The sequence below is a fragment of the Cydia amplana genome, chromosome 14, assembly GCF_948474715.1.
Source record: "Cydia amplana chromosome 14, ilCydAmpl1.1, whole genome shotgun sequence".
Classification (NCBI taxonomy): Eukaryota; Metazoa; Arthropoda; class Insecta; order Lepidoptera; family Tortricidae; genus Cydia; species Cydia amplana.
Window position 1 is genome coordinate 1,617,857 of NC_086082.1, and position 20,079 is coordinate 1,637,935.

At 38.9% G+C, this 20,079-nt stretch overlaps 2 protein-coding genes across 2 annotated transcripts; one reads left to right on the forward strand and one right to left on the reverse strand.

The window, feature by feature from the left end:
- Positions 1 to 9: 9 nt before the first annotated feature.
- On the reverse strand, positions 10 to 5,182 carry LOC134654307 (uncharacterized). Its single transcript, XM_063509772.1, has 3 exons — positions 5,148 to 5,182; positions 1,209 to 5,064; positions 10 to 60 (listed from the first exon to the last, which is right to left on the reverse strand). The coding sequence occupies exons 1-3, from the start codon at positions 5,180 to 5,182 to the stop codon at positions 10 to 12; spliced, it is 3,942 nt and encodes a 1,313-aa protein (XP_063365842.1).
- A 1,671-nt stretch (positions 5,183 to 6,853) lies between these two features.
- On the forward strand, positions 6,854 to 17,584 carry LOC134653900 (uncharacterized). The gene is made up of 6 exons (XM_063509264.1): positions 6,854 to 7,161; positions 8,302 to 8,414; positions 13,421 to 13,526; positions 13,840 to 16,465; positions 16,731 to 16,874; positions 17,355 to 17,584. Exons 2-6 carry the CDS (start codon positions 8,318 to 8,320, stop codon positions 17,577 to 17,579), a joined length of 3,198 nt encoding a protein of 1,065 aa, XP_063365334.1. The 5' UTR covers positions 6,854 to 7,161; positions 8,302 to 8,317; the 3' UTR covers positions 17,580 to 17,584.
- The last annotated feature ends 2,495 nt before the right edge of the window (positions 17,585 to 20,079 follow it).

Sequence of the window (20,079 nt, forward strand, 5' to 3'; positions counted from 1 at the left end):
TGAGGTCTCTTAGGCGGGCTCTTTGCTCTCCCATCTTCTGAGTTCTGTGCATCCTGAGCTCTAAAATGCACAGAGCTGTGCTTGAACTGTATATTCTGTAAGCTAAGTAAGCTGAGCGGGTCAAGTGTCCAAAAAGTGCTAATTGTTTAATATTAATTTTCTATAAACGTTAAAGCAACTAAAGCCAGTTACAGAAACAATGAATGTCTGGCGACACGGCGACAATGTATTAAATTTACTTTTATTTATGTTATTAGGGGTTATTTATTCTCTACGAGGTGGTAGAGGAACATATTAATTTAAAATGCAATAATTCTCGTAAAAAATATGTATAGGTAGACTTCTTAAAAAACGAACGTCGCAGAGTTGTATAAGATACTGGGTATTTAACTATTTACCTACTGTAAATATTTAGAAAATTATCCTGTCTTGCTTTTGACCAAACTCCTTAAATGTTTGGCTGATTAGTTGTTGTTGTCAAGTTTTTTTAATTAAAAAATAAAGAATATAATTTACGTGTCTTGCTTTACTTTACTACATGTACATACAAACATAGGTACCTAATACACAATTATTTCGACCAGGATTATTTCCACTTCTGGGTACCTACGGTACATCTTCGTCTAATGTTATGGCAAGGAGGGAAAGGGCACAATTAATTTATTTACAGATGGCTAACTCTAAAGGCTTCAAAGGGAAGGAACACGCAGGTGTTGCCAAATGATATCCATGTACTTACGTAGAAAAATACAAAAGAACGATTGTACCGGTCGATGAGAGATGTGGGAGAATTAAAAATGCAGCGTTCATGCAGATAGGTAGTGCAAGACTCTTTATTCAAGTAAACAACTATGCTTGATGATTTTTAGGACCCGTAACGCCATCTATTAGAAGTAATGAGTATTATTACATAAGATTGATACGTTCAATGGTTCACATGCAAAATTAGGACTTTAAAATTATTGTGATTACATAGTAGATGGCGTAAACATCAAATCGTATATGAATTAACTTGAACATACTCCCCCGGAAAGGACGGAGTCCTTTACACAAGGTAAAACACATAATTTAGTTACAGATCTTTGCAAAACACCAGAAATTGTACGTATTTCGTAAGTCCGAGTTAAGCCATCAGGGCCGGGATGTTTCCCTATAATACGGCCCATAGGCCAGCTTCCAGGCGGGAGTCGTTGGTCTTTGACCAGTACCAAATCGCCTATGTCCAGATCTTTGGTTACGCGGTTCCACTTAGGACGTTGCTGAAGACGGGTTAAAAACTCCTTCTGCCACTGTCTCCAGAAATCTTGCAACATCTTTTGCGTTAGCTGCCATCTAGATAGCTGGTGAATCTTAGAGTCTGTATAGTCATCATCAGGGATACTAACAATCTGTTCAGTGGTCAAAAAATGACCTGGGGTTAACGGCTGTAAGGAATCCGGATCATCATTGAGAGGGTATAAGGGCCGAGAATTAAGGCACCCTTCAATCTGGGTGAGGAGCGTCGTTAATTCTTCAAAGGTGAGGGTTGAATTTCCTATGACCCTTTTCATATGATATTTGATAGACTTAACGCCGGCCTCCCATATACCACCAAAATTTGGAGCTGCAGGAGGAATATACTTCCATTTAATCCTCATATTGTCCAACAGGGCTGCAAACTCGTCTGGGATTCTTGCTTGACCTTGGCGCCACATGGCTATCAAGTCTTTCTTGGCTCCTATGAAATTTGTGCCATGGTCGCTCCACATCTCTGCGCATCGTCCTCGTCTAGCTACGAATCGTCTTAAAGCTGCTATAAATGCCTCTGTACTTAAACTGCTCACGAGTTCGATGTGAAAAGCTCTGGTCACCATGCAGACAAATAGAGATATGTACGCCTTGGTGGATTTTGCCCCACGACCTTTGCTCATACGCACGTTTATAGGTCCTGCAAAATCTACTCCGCTGATCAAAAAAGGCTTTGCGGGCTTTACTCTTATAGCAGGCAGATCCCCCATGAGCTGACTGCCGGTTTCTCCTCTCTGCCTGATACAAACGATGCAATTGCGTACATATTTCTTTATTTTATTAGTCATGTTGATTAGCCAGTATTTGGATCGAAGATACATCACCATCAATTGCGGACCGCCATGAAGAGTGCTGCTGTGTGCTTCTGCTAGAAGAAGAGGTAACAGAGCATTGTCTTTCGTGATTATAATGGGGTGCTTCTGTTGGGCTTCTAAATCAGCATGGCGTAGTCGGCCGCCTACTCTCAACACACCCTTTGGATCTAAAAAGGGGGCGAGTGACAACAATCGACTTTTCCTTTTCAGCTGTCTCTTACTCTTTAAATCTTCAATTTCTTCTTGAAATTCGATTTCCTGGGATCGTCTTAAGCAAATGGTAAGTGCTTCATCTCTCTCTTCAGTCGTCAGGTAAGTTGGTAAGTGATATTTATTTTCTCTCTTTCTTTTCAGGTGCAGCATCCATCTACGACAGTATGCGATTATTCTAACCAGTTTCCCGAGCGACGAGTATTTAGCTATCAAGGTGCGTATTAAATCCTCTTCATTTTCTTTAGTTGTAGTAACTAATGTTTTTATAACCTTTCTGCATTCTAAGTCTGTTTCAGGTACTTCGGTTCCCGGCAGTTTTATGGCTGGCTCCTTGAGAAACGCCGGTCCATTCCACCAGAGTGTATTTGTCAACAGCTTTCTAGGCATCACTCCTCGTGAAGCTGGGTCCGCTGGATTGTGTTTAGTATTGACATAATACCACCCGTTTATCTCGTTCATCTTCTTTATTTCAGTAACTCGGTTTTTAACAAAAGGAGTCCATCGACCTGGGTCGCCTTTTATCCATGACAGTACCACTTGTGAATCTGACCAGGCAAATACTTGATGTTTTTGAACTTTTAATATGCTTACTACATGTTTCAGGAGTCTACACAGCAGAACAGCAGCGCACATCTCCAATCTGGGCATGGATATTTGCTTTAAAGGCGCTGTTTTCGTTTTAGCCGTGAGTAGAGATACTTGTACTTGCCCGTCTGTTTCGATGACTCGGACGTATATTACGGCTGCGTACGCACTCATCGAGGCGTCAGAGAATCCATGAACCTCAATCGAGCTTCTGTCTGCGTTGGTATGTATCCAACGATTTATCTTTACTTCTGTCAATGCAGGAATCTCTTTTCTAAACTTCAGCCACTCTTCCTTCACGTCATCTGCGAGTTCTTCGTCCCAACCAACACCTAATTGCCATAATTTCTGCATGAATGTTTTAGCGATTACTACCGCAGGCGCCAGCCAACCCATTGGATCAAATAATGAAGCTATATCGGCTAAAACATTCCTCTTCGTGACAGGTTGTTCAGGTGAGTCTTTCAAATTATTCGTTATTTGTAACTTGTCTTCTTTAGTGTTCCAAATTATACCCAAAGTCTTAATACTGTCTCTTCCATCTACTTCTCTTTGGGCCTTTGGTGATCGTTTTACAGGTTCAATCTCTTGCATGAATGCTTCACTATTTGAACTCCACTTTTGAAGCTCAAACCCACCCTTTTTGAGAATTGCTGTGATTTCTTTCTGATTTATTTTAGCTTGATCTTCTGTCTCATGCCCCGACAGGACGTCGTCCATGTAGAAATCCTCTAGTATTATACGCTGTGCTTCAGGATACTCTTGACCCTCATCTATCGCAACTTGACGTAAGGTTTTGATGGCCAAGTAGGGAGCGCAAGAGGTCCCGAAGGTGACGGTAAGTAGTTTGTAATCTTCTATCGGTTTTTGAGCATCAGTTCTCCAAACAATTCTTTGATAATTTGTATCTTCTTCATTAACTTCAATCTGCCGATACATTTTAATGATATCCGCGACATATGCGATTTTGTGTGTTCTCCATCTCAGCAGTATGTCGCGTAAATCTTCTTGCAGAGTAGGGCCTACGAGTAATGCATCGTTTAAGGTAACCCCGTTAGTTCCAGCACATGAAGCATGAAATACAACTCTAACTCTTGTAGTTTGTTTGTCGTCTCTTACAACAGCATGATGTGGTAGGTATACGCAATTCTCGGTTAGTTCTTTATCATCTACTTTCTTCATGTGTTGCAGATCTAGGTACTCTTGTAAGACGTCGTTGTAATCTTGTTTCAATTTTGGATTCTTATCTAATCTTCTTTCTAGCGACATCCATCTCTTCACTGCTATCTCTCGTGAGTCACGTGGTAGCACAGGTGGTTCTTCTCTAAATGGCAACCTGACCACGTAACGACCATCTTCTTTTCTTTTGTGTGTCTTCTCATAAATGTCTTCTGCCTTCTTTTCGTCTGAGGTTAGTGTATTGCTTTCTTCTTCTATGGTTTCTAACTCCCAGAACTTCTTCAGCATGTTGTTAAGATCAACATTAAGATGCATGCTGACGATGTTTTTTATGGCAGTGTGCTCTGTCCTCACATTTCCGCAAATAATCCACCCCAGGTGACTGTCTTGTGCTATAGGTGTTCCTGAGGGGCCATTGATCACTCCAGGTTTAATAACTTCGCTCCAAACTTCGACTCCTAAAAGCAAGTCGATGTGACCTGGAGTGTGACATGTTGGATCTGCGAGGCATAACTTCTCGACATGTTTCCAGTTTTCTATCTTCACTTCATTCTCCGGCATAATGTCGGTGACGTGTCGTACAACATAAGTAGTTGCCTTCATCTTCATCTTAAGCTCGATTCTTGATGAGAACTCTATTTCCGTTACATACTTGATTGTAGTCTTCATTTTCTCAACTCCCGTGACATGCCCACTGACTGAGGTACGTCGTAAGCGAAGCCTTTGTGCTGCGGCCTCAGTTATAAAAGACTCTTGTGAACATGGGTCCAACAGCGCTCTCATCAAGTGTTTTTCTCCGTTTTCAGCATATACTTGCACTAATGCAGTTGGCATCAGCCGCGCGCGACTCCCCGTAGTGAGGTGAGATATAATACTCTTTTTATTTTTATCTTCTTTTTCTTCCTTGGTATCTTCTTTATCCTCTAAAAGCTGCGCTGATGCCTCCGGAACCGGCGCAGAGGTCTGAGACTGCGGGCTCCACGTGCTGTGCAACAGAGAGTGGTGTTTTCTCCCACATCGGCGGCAAGAAGATCGATGTTTGCAGAACTTGACTGAATGCCCCGGTACCAGGCAATTAAAACAAAGCCGCCAGCCTTGCACATATTCCACTCTCTTATCTACTTCAAGTTTCGTAAACTCCTTACAAGTGTATAATAGGTGGTCTTGGTTACAAAAAATGCATTTCTGTTCGCTTTTATTTACATCAAAACTTCTTTTATTTACAGGTGCACTCGACGGCGGAGCTTGTATCATTTCCAAAACACGAAATCTTTTTTCCAGGAACTTGTCTAATATGTTTAGTGTTGGTAATTCACTAATCTCTAGGGACCCGAGCTCGAGTTCCCATTCTTTGTGTGATTCGGAGTCTAACTTATTGACAATTAAATGAATTACCAGTGTATCCCATGTATCTACTTTTATGTCTTGATTTTTCAATTTATTCATACATTCACTTGTGGTGTCTAACAAATCTCGTAACCCTTTCGATGTTCCCGTAGTTAATTTTCGTTGATTTACTAATCGTGCCAAAATTGTGTTTACAATAATTCGTTTGTTGTTGTATCTTTTTGATAAAATATTCCATGCAATGTCGTAATTACTCTCGCTGATAGGTATATGCTTAAGTAATTGTTCCGCCTCACCTGATAAACAACTTTTTAAATAATGCATTTTTTGCACTTTATTGAGTGTAGTTTTATTGTGTATTAGCGATGTGTACATATCGTGAAACGAAGTCCATTCGTGATAACTGCCCGAGTACTGTGGAATATTAATTTTAGGCAGCCGGACTTCATCACTAACACTAGTGGCAGTTGGAGGGTTATGTGAACTCGATGTACTTTCTCCGCTCCGTGAACTTAACTTCAATAACAAGTCCATCATATCTGACCGTAACTCGATGTATTGTTCTTCGACTTCCATAAAATAATCTTTTGTGAAATATTCATACTTTCCTCGTTCATGTTTAGGTACCAATTTCAACATTTCCATGTGATTGCTGTGAAACTGATTCCAATATTCGGTCAATATTTCCATTCGTAACTGTACATAACCACTAGTCAGTCTTTGTTTCGGCGATTTCTTGTAATTTGAAATAGTTTTCGTCAACAACGCGTACACGTTTTCTTGTTCCTTAATATAGTCTTCCATAATGAAGATATAAGCACACCAACGTTTGTATACACTTATCAAGTCTATTTATCACTTATTATACAGTTTTTTCACTTTAATTTCTTCTTAAATCCATTTAAATTCGTTAAAACGTAAACAACATTTGAGGTTAATTTCGATGTCACACTAATATAGTTCTTATATCCGTTCGGTAAGGACCACTTTTGTACCGGTCGATGAGAGATGTGGGAGAATTAAAAATGCAGCGTTCATGCAGATAGGTAGTGCAAGACTCTTTATTCAAGTAAACAACTATGCTTGATGATTTTTAGGACCCGTAACGCCATCTATTAGAAGTAATGAGTATTATTACATAAGATTGATACGTTCAATGGTTCACATGCAAAATTAGGACTTTAAAATTATTGTGATTACATAGTAGATGGCGTAAACATCAAATCGTATATGAATTAACTTGAACAACGATCAAAGATCGTGTATCGTATTTGGCCACTTTGGCCGTGATATTGCTTATGAGTGCCAGCCCATTTTCATTTGTGTAATGAAATTATTTGAAAATTCTCCACAACTCAAATTGTATACTGGAAGGAGTTTTTTTCTTCATTTTTATGGATTACATCCTATACAGAGGTCGACTACTACAAAGCAAAAAAATCGATTGACAAACCGTCAAGAAAACAAATGAACGAAATCATATGGTCGCCGAGTCATTCAGTGCTCATCTCATACTGAAAGGGTTATGATTAGGAACGATCTATACAAAAAATATAAAATATATAGCTAGGAAATAAGAAACTGAGACACAGCCACCGATCATTGGTTAATACGTAAGAATAAAATAAAATATATGACTGCCGATTGACAGGCGTAAGTAACTGATAAGTGGATTTTTAAAATATGTTCTGATTTGCGAAGAAATCCCGTGAGAGGACAACAGCTTATTGATACGGTAAGAACCTGATAAAATACTCTTATTTAGCATCCTCCGTAAAATATATCTAAAAGTATATTTAAGGAATAGTTGTTACAATATCTAAAAAGCACAATAGAAGCGGCAAAAGAAATGGATATTGCACATTTATTGGTAAAATTTGTATGAAAATCGCCGATTTTAGATTACATTTTTTCAGCGGACACCAACTCGATTCTGCCTAGCAACTGGTCTTATGTCATGTCCCAGGAAAATATATACTAAAAACAAAAATAATTCCTAAACCAATAACTTTTTGCAAAAGGAAACCGAAATTTGATTTATTTTAGGCAAGAAATGTGAGGTTTTGTTCAATGTCTAAATTACTCTAAATGATTGTGGTTTACGTTATAGTGTCTTTTCCGAATCGCAAATGATTAAAATGGCGTTCTGTTGGTGTTATCCAATTGCTGAATTACCTATCGTAAAACCGCAAATTGAAACATAAACTAGGTACTTCCTTTAGATTATTTACTCTAGGCTAAACCAATCGGTAAATATCTCAAATCATTATCGTGTTTTCCAATATTTTATGAAGTAATATCCGGTTGATCTGCAGATTACCTTACTATCAACATATCCTTATACAATATACCAACGTGTATACGACCCCAAGATTAACAAAAGTATACGAAGGTAGTATCTTCGTATACTTTTGTTAATCTGCTATTTCGGAAATTTGGAATGCTTCAAATCATGATTAATATCTATGTGTAATATTTTACTAATAATAACGTTTTTTTTTCATTCGGAAATTCATAAGTATAGGCTTAATATTTAATTAATAGCAATCAGCAATGTTAAAAAATATAACCACCAATTTATAAAGAACAACTTCTGGTGACTACGTGATAATATGATAGTCACCTTCCATAATATGTTACACTACGAAGGCCGCAAAAATATCTGACACGATCTTATTTGTAGAGCCTATAAGAACGTGTCACATATTTTTGCGGCCTTCGAAAGAGTAACATATTATTGCAGGTGACTGTACAATCAAGCTGGTCTGATGATTGATGAATTCAATTCCAGACAGAAAGTTCGAAATTCAAAACAGCCAAAATTGCTCTGGGTCGAGGGAATCCTCAATTATTTGTCAATTTGCGACCGTTTCAGTAACCTGCGATCCCAAATGCAAGAGTATGTTGGGTCGAACAAGACTGACCACCGAGAGGGTGAGCGCGGCCACCAAGATTTTCATCACCCAGTGATGCAGAAAGGCAGCTATGGTGAGTGCTCATACAGTGATCATCATCATATCATCATTATATCAGCCTTTTATCGCCCACTGCTGAGCATAGGCGAGAGGCCTATGCTTTCTTCGAGTACGCCACTTATCCCGGTCCCGAGCCAATTTCATCCCGAAGTGACCCGCAATCTTCCGAATATCATCCACCCGGTCCACCCAACGACCTAACGGACGCGAGGCACTCCAGTGATCATAAGGAATATGAACTCACTGCTAGCGACGAGCTATTTTCCAGCGCAAGAAACTTACAGTCGCCATCAGATATATCGGAGCGGCCAAGGTGTTCACAATATCTGAACACGTACTCTAACACCTTGAAAATAGACCGTGTTCAGATATTTGTGAATGCCTTGACCGCTCCGATATATCTGATGGCGACTGTACATGTAGATGTAAATCCTGCTCAAATAATAACATAAATAAATGGGCTAAAAGGATAAACTTTGAGTTACCATGGTTACACTGGGTTAACGGTTTAACCGCTTAAGCCCGGGTTAGTGGGATGGTGCAAGTGGCGCTAAACCAGCCAACGAAAATAGTTTTTAAAAGAATAAATAAATAAATAAAATAAAAAGTCATTTATTGTCGCTAAACACAGTAACAAAATAAAACAAAAGGAAAAAGAAAAAAGAAACAATAAGCACATAATTTTAAGTCCAATAGGGTTGCTGACTGTATAAATATATATATATGTTTAATTATAACTATGTAGAAGGAGGAGTTAATTTGAACGTGACGTCGTGCGTACGTTTCATATTACACTAGTATCTAACCGTTACGACAGTTCGAGAAAAAAAAAAAAGAACTTGATTTGACCTGACAGTCAACCACCCTATAAGGGCAATAAGCATTAATTACAGCAGCAGTAAAGTAGCGATAAGTATAAATACATCTATTAATAATTACTTATCTAATAGGTATAACATTTAGAACTATTTGTTAACATATAAATACCTACTATTTAAGTGCGACAATAGGCTCGGGACTCAGCTTGTGCCGCGAGTCAGGTGACTGCACAGCGCTGTTTTTCAGCCCGTACCTGTCTCTTTGCGTATATAAAAGAAAATATGAATTGCTAGCTATAGGGGAATACATGCCTTCATAGCCTGTATTAACATTTAAGTAGGTGTTCATTTAAATCTAAATTTCAATTTTCTACCTATAGAAATATTTGTTCACGTCCAGCAATGGGGCCCTAATATGTTTTACTTTAATTTGATTTACATTTAGGTAAGTGTACATTGTTATGCAACTAATCATCGTTCACATTATTGTTCCCTTAAAAGAATTCTTTTAACATTATTTTTGAAGGTTGGTAATGACATATTAGTACGGAGAGGGGGTGGTAAATCATTCCATATTTTCGAGGCACGATAGCTAAAACTTCCTTGGAACCCTATAAATTTATGCTTTGGTACAATTAACTTATTAACATGCATACTTCGAACTCCTCGGTCTTTATCTTTTGGCCATCTAAGCTTTTTAAACAAATACTCAGGTCTGCGAGTTTGAACAATTTTATATACCTGTGTTGCTAGATGTACATGCCTCCGCGCCGCCATTTTTAGGGATTTCTTTTCATTAAAGAAAGGCGTGACATGCGCGCGCTTTGGCACGTTGTAACAGAATCTAGCACACGCGTTCTGTACCCGTTGAATAGTTCGTGCGGTCTTCGCATATAGCCGGGGCCCATAGACTATATCGCAATAGTTAAAGTGTGACAAAACTAAGGCTTCAACAAGGGTTTCTCGTACCTTTTCTGACAAGTGCTCCCTTAAAGTATAAAGGGTCTTTAAACGATAAAATGCGTTTCTAACCTTATTATTGACATGCTCACAAAAACGTAGTTCGCTATCCATTAAAATGCCTAGGTTTTTTGTAACATTAACCTGTTCAATTATTTGATCATCAACTTTAACAATTAGATTATTTTCTTTAATTTTCATACATTGTCCGGTAGTTCCGAGGATCATGAATTTGGTTTTTAAGGGATTTAAAACGAGCGTATTTTTAGCCGACCATCGCGATATTGCGCTTAGATCCAGATTTATTAGACTTTCAGCCATTTTTGTGTCACAGCTTTTGAAAGAGTAATAGACCTGGGTGTCATCTGCATACAGGTGTATCCTACAATTTTTAACGCACTTCAGAAGATCCGCCGTATACAGGATGAACAAAATTGGACTCAAAATCGACCCTTGAGGCGTGCCTCTTTCTATTGCTTTAACCTGTGATTTTTGCAACTCCCCTTCACTATTTTCAGTTTCTACATACTGGGTCCTATTGGTTAGATACGACTTAAACCATTCGCATGCTGTGTTTGATATACCGTAATAACGCATTTTAGCAAGTAGCAACTCAGGGCTCAAGCAATCGAAAGCGCGGGAAAAGTCCAATAAGACCAAAACGGTACCGCAACCCTCGTCGGAGGCCGCCAGCACGTCGTCCACCACATGCGCAAGCGCCGTGGCCGTGCCGTGCCCGCTGCGGAAGCCAGACTGCGTTACGGGCAAAATTCGCTTGTTTTCTAAATATTTAGTGAGCTGTGTACATATCACTCTTTCAATTATTTTAGATAACACAGGTAAGATGCTAATTGGCCGCAGATCGTTAAAGTCTTCCACAGAGGAGCCTTTAGGAATGGGTTTCACACGAGCGCACTTCCAGTCGTCCGGGCACACACCAACAGCTATTGATTTATTTACTATGTAGGTAATAACGGGTAGAGTAGTCGGCAAGGTCATCTGTATCATATGGATCGTTATACCATCAAAACCCGCTGCCCCCGTATCAATGCCATTTATAATTTTCAGAATTTCCGACTCGGTAGTTGGTTCTATGTGAAACTGATTTCCAGTGTAATTATTCGTCCTAAAAAAATTTATTGTCTCAGGGTCGAGAGTTGAAGCCCCTGGCAGATTGAGGAAAAAGTTATTTATGTCATCCGGGCTATTAAGATGTAGAGGTATGTCGGGCGGGGCCGCGTTACCTACCACTGTATGTTTTTTAAGGTGTTGCCACATAGTATAAGGTTTATTTGTATTTTTATTAATATAACATTCGAAGTAAGCCTGCTTTTCTTTTTTGATTGCCGTGTTAACATAGTTGCGTAAACTTTTATAATATTCAATTTGCGGTTTTGCCTTAGTACGACGAGCATTTAAAAACGCGGAATTTTTAAGTGACACCATTTCTTTTATAGTATCTGTAATCCAAGGACTAATATTATCGGGAATACGTTTTTTTATATACGGAGCATGTCTGTCAAATAGCTCAATTATTAATCGATTAAAAAGGGTCACCATACTGTTGACGTTACCCGTACGAATAACTTCTGACCAAGGTATACTCTCTAAATCTTTTGTAAAGGCAGCGTCATTTATATTATTAAGCACACGCTTATAGCAGTACCGAGGTAGCTGCTGTGGACTTGCGATATTAAAATCCGTAAACACACGCAAAAAAGAAAACACTCGCCCTCGAAGAAAACTCTGATCGCTTTTCGTGAGCTATAGCTTTTACAAGCAATTAGTTAACTTCATTCATTAATTCAGAATCCGACATAAGGAAAGGTAAGGAAGGAAAGGTACACTACATTAAAATTTGCGAGCGCGGAAGATACGAATCGACATTTAGGGCTGATTTTGACGGCGCCGGCGACGGCGGATTCAACCGACCGATCAAAACCCGCAATGTGAGGCAGATGTACTCAGGTGTACTGAAGGACTATAGGTATTGTTCCCGTGGGAGTTCTGGATTGTCGATCAAAACCCGCAATGTGAGGCAGATGTACTCGGGTGTACTGAACGACTATAGGTATTGTTCCCGTGGGAGTTCTGGATTCTGAAGAATAAATCTAAGTAAGTATATGTACCTAACTTAATTCATAAGAGTTAACTAGGTAAATATGAGTTTTACTTTTAAAATACTATCGTTTATAATTTATAATTACTGTTTATGATTAAAAATATTTAATTTGATTAATTCAATAGCCGGTAAAAATATTAAAAAAAAATTCAATTGTGGCTGAATGCCAGATAAGCCTTCGATGCATAATCTGTCAAAACATGACAATATGGCGGACGAGCTGTAATCCTACCTATCGAGTTTGAAAAACATTAAACCGAATTGATGACCTCCTCCTTTTGAGATTTGGAAGTCGGTTAAAAATACTGTACAATGCCACTATTGTATTTATGTTTTCACAAGCTGTTTTACGCTCATTAGAAAACTTATCATCTTACCAAAAAATAACTTGGTGTACCTACTTAACTCTTTTCTGCTTGAGGTAGTCAGGAAGACTTTCTACTGCAAGCACTAAAGTTGTTCTTATGGGAGCCATTTTCTGACAAAAAGGCAAATACATACACCGAAGTAAAAAACCTCCGAACTACCTTTTTTTTTTATGATAAACTGATCGGCGATTGGCTCTAGACACACCTGATGGAAAGTGAAGACAGAGCCTAAGATGGAGCTCACCGGTTCAGTAATAGTAGCCTATTCACTCTAGCTTTAAAGAGACCGAGGTCATATTACCTCAATCTAAAATCAATTATAAAAATGTTAACTATTATGAAAATATACTATAGTGAGATAAATAAATAAATAAATATTATAGGACATTCTTACACAGATTGACCAAGTCCCACAGTAAGCCAAGAAGGCTATAAAAACTAGGGAGATTTTAAACTAAAAACGTACTAACTAACTAAGGAGATAAAAAAATATCAGACCCGTTTATGATCTTATAGTAAAGTTTATAAATATATTTGGATATATTTATAAACTTGACTAAGTTCATAAATGGGTCTGGGCGCTGATCTTCCGATAAGACCATCGGAAGATCGGAGCTGGAAGTCGCCAGCAACGTGCTGAGATGGGGCCATTTCGTGATACTTTATTTTCACTATGTTATTTTTATGTAATTATGTCTGTTGTCTGTGTGTTTACAAATAAAATACTATTCTATTCTATTGTATTTTTCAGGGTGCTCCAATAAAGACATGTCTGATTCGAACATGGCGACGTACTGCCGGGTGGCCACCGGTATCTACGAAGCTACGGCGGCTGAACAGCAGTACCAAAATCAGAGGTTTATAGTATTCGAATTTCACAATTAGCAATCCTTAAATAAAACCGACGTTGGTTGGAGGGTCCGAGTTCTGGCACCTTGAAAGCATAAATCGAGAACTTAAGACTCGATATTGTCACTTCAGGACAGTAAGTAGGTGCTGCTCTCTGCAGAACCTATACTTGCGTTTACTTAAACGGTCAGCCACCTAGTAACCCTTGTTTGGAAACTGAAAATTTACATTAATAGAGCCAATACACAGGTGGCACTTGTGCTGCTTTCTACAGTTCACGCGAGCTCTTTAAACTTATTCTAATGCGCATAATCTTTACAGATACAACAACCCATCGGCTCCAACTTTCAGCTCGCCTCCCAACTCCCCACTGGTGGGTTTAGTCTTCGATCCATCTTCGTCCAACTACAAGTTGGACCGTAATTCTAACACAGATAGACGCTCACACAGCACTTGGTCTCTTTCGTACCAAGAACCCATAGGAACAGGCGCTAAAAAGAAAATTGTCAAGAGCCAAGATAAGAGACAAGCTTACAGCGCCGATCCGCGGTATCATGAGAGGTATAAAGACAGTTGCACCGAGACGGACCGACATAAGAACAAAGAGAGACACCTTACATCTGAATCCACCTCGAGTCTAGATTTCTTCGTCGAAGGCGAACGAATGGTGTCAGAATTATGCAACATGCCTGACTCTAACGCAAGAGCTGATACAAACAACCCAAAACCATATCAAGACGAGGACAAGAACAAACCTTCGGGATCATCCGACGTCCTTCTTACCGCTCTAGACAAGATCATAATTCACGATCAGATCCCAAACCAGATTGTCCAACTTGCTATTGAAGCTTGCACTGACGCTGAAAATATAGCTATTGCACATCATAACAGACCTTGCTTCAAAAATATACATTCGATTTGTGCAAAAACTAGATCCAACGTACAGAAGCCTGATAGTGCCGTGGCCAACTTACACTCGCAGGGCATACCGTGGGTCATCAAAAACTTTATATTCTCTTTCGTCAGAATTCTAGACGGCTGGAAAGGCGTTAAAGAACTTCTAAGTGAGAAACACGATACATTTTCTAGAATTGAAAACAAATATTATAGCCCTAATATTCGTGAATGTTTCGTACAATGGCAGGCGGTTACCAAAGAGATGTTGACGCATATTTATAAGACCTACAAGTGTCTAGATCACGGTTTTACTATGGAGCAAAAGAGTTTTACTCACAATTACTATGCCACGAACTCTGCGGCCCCGCGCCATCAGAACCAGAGCAAGTTTCAGACGGTGAAACCCAACGTTAGTACCTCGAGACCCGTCAACGCTTCTCCTCAACCTTTCAACGCAGTCCAACCACCGTGGGTACAGAGCCAGAATCATTCTACCTCTCAAACTTTCAATGAAGGTCCGTGGCCGGTCAGAGCAGGAGTCGCCTTCAAGAAATTCCCGGTAGTGCCACCCCCCAACTCTCATAACTTTTATCCTCTGAATGAGCAGAGTGATATGGATGCATATCTAAAAGGCCCGTACAAGTGCGACCCTTGCAGCTTCCGGGAAGCAAAACCTCGCCAGTCTTGGACTATTACCAACATGCCTGACTTCCGAGCCTTAGAAAATATGTGCCATGCTGAACAAAGAGAATTATATAACCAAATGAAACACAAAATGGATGCAGAGCTCGGTAAAGCTCCTGGTCAGCCAATCATAAGCGGCATGTTGTTGGATCAGATGCAACGTCGAGACATGGAACTGAAAGCCAAAATGATACCTTTAAGCCATGTCGAGAAAACCCTAATACCTAACATAGCGCCCTCTGTCGAAATGCGGGGTCGGTACGTTCAGAAAAACAACAGCTGCGGCGACACAAAGGAAGAAGCAGATTTTTTTGCGGCGTGGGGTCAGATGGTCCAAAAAGAACCTAGCGATTTTATAACTCATCACTCGAACAACGTTCAGGTCCCGTCGAACGTTGTGACGATTCCAAATAATATCTCTGGCCCCGTGCAAATCATTGATCCTGAAAATGATGAGTATCACGAAATGTCGAAAGTTTATATGAAACCCGGAAGTTACAAAGTGCCTATAAAGCCAGCTGATCCGACGTCACCGTTTATGCAAGGATCGAGTCAAGAAGCTGTGTTTGACAACCCTTTAGTGGAGGAGATGGCTTTAAAGATGAAGGTACCCTTTCCAGCTGTGACGTTGGCACCGCAGCCAAAGTACAACCTCGAGGCTTGGCCGTGCCTGATGCCGAGACGTGGAGACGATATGTTGACAGACGAGCACAAGCTGATGTCGAGACCCGCGATGTCGGGTCTGGATATTAGAAACGCCGAACCTTTAGAAATTCTTACTATGATGACGTCTGATCGCGCCTGGGAAGCAGCTAAACAATCGGCTCCCAAGCTTGTAGACTTCATCCATGAAGGATCCAAGTCGGACACTGCGAGGTTGTACGATGCTTTAGGGTTGAGTGCCAACGACGATCTCTCCGATGATTTAAAACAAGTAAAATTCACAATGGAAAACCGTGACACCTGGGCCGCTAGGATGGGCCCTCACAAATTCATTTCGCAGGACGCGCATAGTTTGTGGGAGAACTGTTCAGTAAACCAAGACCAGTCAGTTCTGAGCAATGATTCTAGCAAGTGTCTTGATTCGGAGCCAAAATCCCTTGAATCCGATGAGGTTTCTATTCCGGAGAAGAAACAAGAATCGAAAGAAACTCGCTTGAATTATGATCATACTGGAAACTATGTTAGAGTCGAGAACCAAAAGAAACCACCGAAAACCAAGGTGGCTGCGTCCGGAATGTGGTACCACCCGAAGAAGAAGAAGCCATTGGCTGCTGCTACTGTCAAAAAGTTTGAGGCTTTGCTTGGGAACTTGGCTCAACTGAACGAGGCCGCTTTCATCCAGCATGACATGGACATAAAAGTGGTAAGTTTTTTTTAAAGTGAAACCCTTAGCCATCTATGAATCCACACCCCGCTTTGTCTGCCATAATTTCTCAAATTTTTGACAGGCAGGATTGGTGCAATAATACTCATCTTCCGATAATAATGGTTCATATTTTAGAACAGTAAACTGCACAGCAATTATACGTCTTTACTATTTTCAATTACCTATTTATTTCGAAATGATTGTAACCTAGAAAAAGTTGCCAATATGTTTATTTAATTCTCATCCATGAATAATTTTTCAGGCCCCCAGATTCTATGAAGTAGTGAAGTATCCGATGTGCCTGCACGATATCTCCACGAAGCTCAAGAATTCATCTTACACGGAGCATGAGCAAGTGGTTCAGGACTTCAGGCGTATTTTCAACAACGTTCGTCTCTACCTAAAGGTAAATTCACTCTTCATTGAGGAAATCTCATATGTAAACTGCCTATAGATGGTCAAACCAATTTGTCAGTAAATAGGAACAAAAAAAACTATACTCATCCTTTTCTTTTGGGTGCTAGTACTAGTGTAAGACAAAGATAGTATGACTCTATCTATGTTTGAAATAAGACAGTCCTTTGACACACTATATATAAAAACACATTCAGACTTATTTAGGTTTATTTATAATGTAGTCGTTTCAACTACAAATGTACCGTATTACAGAATATATTGTCACAAAAATTAAAGGAACACTATATTTTTGTAATTTTTCATTGAAAGCATTGTGCCATTTCCGAATTCAGCGATTTCAATCCTTGAAGATTCTACGTAAAAAAATCCTATAGAGGAGGCTACAATAGCACAACAGCAATAAAATAAACCCAATGATTCGTTATTTGTATATTAACCTTTAAAAACACATATCTTCACGATTTTCCAGTCTTACCCAGATGCCGCTATGAAGAAGAGTCTGAACAAGACAGCAGCAGAATTTGAAAAGTTGCTGAACGAAGAATTTCAGAACAAATGCGACAGTAAATCCAAGTCTCAAGAAAACGCAGAAGTAGACGGCAGTAAAAAGGACGACAAAGAAGACGCTAAAAGTGCAGAGAAAACGGACGCTAATAAGAAAATAGACGCGAAAACTAGCGATGACAAGAAGTAAGCTTTTAAAGTTTAGTTTTTAGTCTTGCTAACTTAGATTTCGCGTAGCAGAATTTCATATTTTATTACAAACAAATTTTTGTATGGAACGTTTGTTTTAACTATTTATTTATTTTTATTTACCGTAACTACTCCATATCTGATGTGGATGATTAGCTTGGACATAAGATGCATCTAGTCATTATAAATAGAGATTTGTTTATTGTAAATGTCAGTGAAGTAATCTGAGCTTATGGTAAGAATATCATTGTAATGTGTAAGTTTTTCGAACGGACTTTATTCCCCTCGGGGCCCAACTAGAACTGTTGCTTTCTCTTCTCTTAATTTGTATTTTAATTTTCTACTTTAATCTTTTCTCCATTATTTGTCATAATTAGTCCAATACTGTTGAATTACCTACTTTCTGATCAGCAAATTCGTTTTGTAAAGAAATTTGCGGGAAATTTTTCATTTCTGAATAGGTTAGTCGTCGGTAATTTGCAAATTTTCTCCTTTAAAGTTCCTGTTAGTTTGGTAAAATATTCTTTTGACAGACACCATGTGATTTATGTTATATTTGTTGAAGAAAGCTAGTAATATTTATCCATAAACTTCCAACCCAACCACAATACAGTATATAGACAATGTAAGTACTTATTGGTCTTTTTCCGATTTCGCAACTCTTTCACTGAAAAGGGACGAATGTTAAAGCCAGCCCTAACCAGAATATCTAGCAAGATCATGTTTATGTCTGACATATAGTATTCCCTTACTAGCAAGTAGCTAGTGCTCCCGGTACCTACTGGTGGTCTAGCATGAGTTGCGTTTTCGCGCGCGAGTCCATATTTGAAGTCGCGCTAAATGTTTGGACTATAGAGTCGCGCGCGAAAACGCAACTCATGCTAGGTAGCAGGTCTGGTTTTCTATACAAATACAGCACCGGAACCGGGAATTCCCGGTTCTCGCCATACAAACTCAGTATACCGGGAGCATACTCTACTAGCAAGTATGTAAGTGCGAGCAGGACAAATGCTCTACGTCAGACACAAACATTTAAGGGCTCATTTAGACGGTGCGAGATCTCGTATCCGAGTTTGATTACATTGCGTCGTTTGATCGGTCGGCTGAATTGATGTAACCTCAATGGTCCGCAATGTAACTAAAATCGTATACCTACGAGTTCGAGCGCCGTCTAAATCAGCCCTAATCGTGATCGTGGGGTTCTAAACCACCTACCTATAGATAATAGTATTTTTTATACCACTCTATCTGTGATGTATATTTAGGTAAAAGTTGATGATGAATTTGAATCGTTTTCACGATTGCTTCCTATAGTTGTACGAATTCCTTGCGTGTATATAGGTAGATAGCCTTAAAATTTCACAGGAAAGCTTTAAAAAGTGAGCACATTTACGTTAAAATATAATTACTTACCTACTAATTACCCAGCTATTATTAACAAAAACCTAGAACTAGATAACTCCTTAATTTTAAAGTCTGTCCAATCGTACCCGCCACTAAAACATTTATGCGGTAATTTTTTTACCAAATTTTTGAATTAGGTACACGCGTTTCAGTGACGAATATGGTTAGTCAGACAATTGTTTATACCAGTACTTACTCTTTTTTTGTCTTTACTCTTCTGAATGCTACATTTTCACAAAAAGCTTGTCACGAGAGTAATTTAATCAACTTACATAATGTTTAAAGATAAGATCTAGAAGGCGAAAACGCTTTTAAATTATTACTAACTAGTGAAATATGATTACGAACAAAGCTTGCTGTAAACAACGTAGACAAGTTCCATTTTTCATTGTTAAAGTATTTTATTAACAATTTTAGAGTCCATTTTACCTACCATAGACTAAGTATAGTGACGTCACAATTGACGATTTTTTGCCCAAATTGGCTCCAACTTTGGCTGTGTTAATAAATTCCAAATTTCAAATTGGACTATAGGTGACGATCGAGTTAATTTTAAGTATTCAATAAGTTGTGATTTTATTTATTATTTAACTTATGTACCTAAAATTATGGCAAGGAACACCTATGGTAATAAACAAGTAATTTTGGTTATACATTATTTTATTCAACCTGCGAACCATAAACAAAGCAAAATGGAACTTGCGTTCCATTTTACTCAGTTTGAACACGATTTTCGCGCCTATGTAGATTTTACAAGTGACGCAATTTTGGGGTTGTAAATTTCGTCCAGGAACAGAAAGTTGAATTCCTAAAATGTTGAAATCCTGAAATGTTGACTTTCCCAGAATGTAGATTTTTTTTAGTTTCGCAAAATGTTGAATTCTTATAATGTTGAAATATTAAAGTTGAATTCTCAAAATGTACACTTTCCCGCAAGGTTTTCCAAGAAACATTTCCTCCTGAACTTAACTAGATGGAGTCCCGCTTCGCGGGGCTCTTATTTCTAGGCGGTTTGCCCTTCGGACATCTGAAGTTACCTAACGAACCTAACCTACATACCTATTGATTTAGTCTGATATCCGTGAAAACATTATACT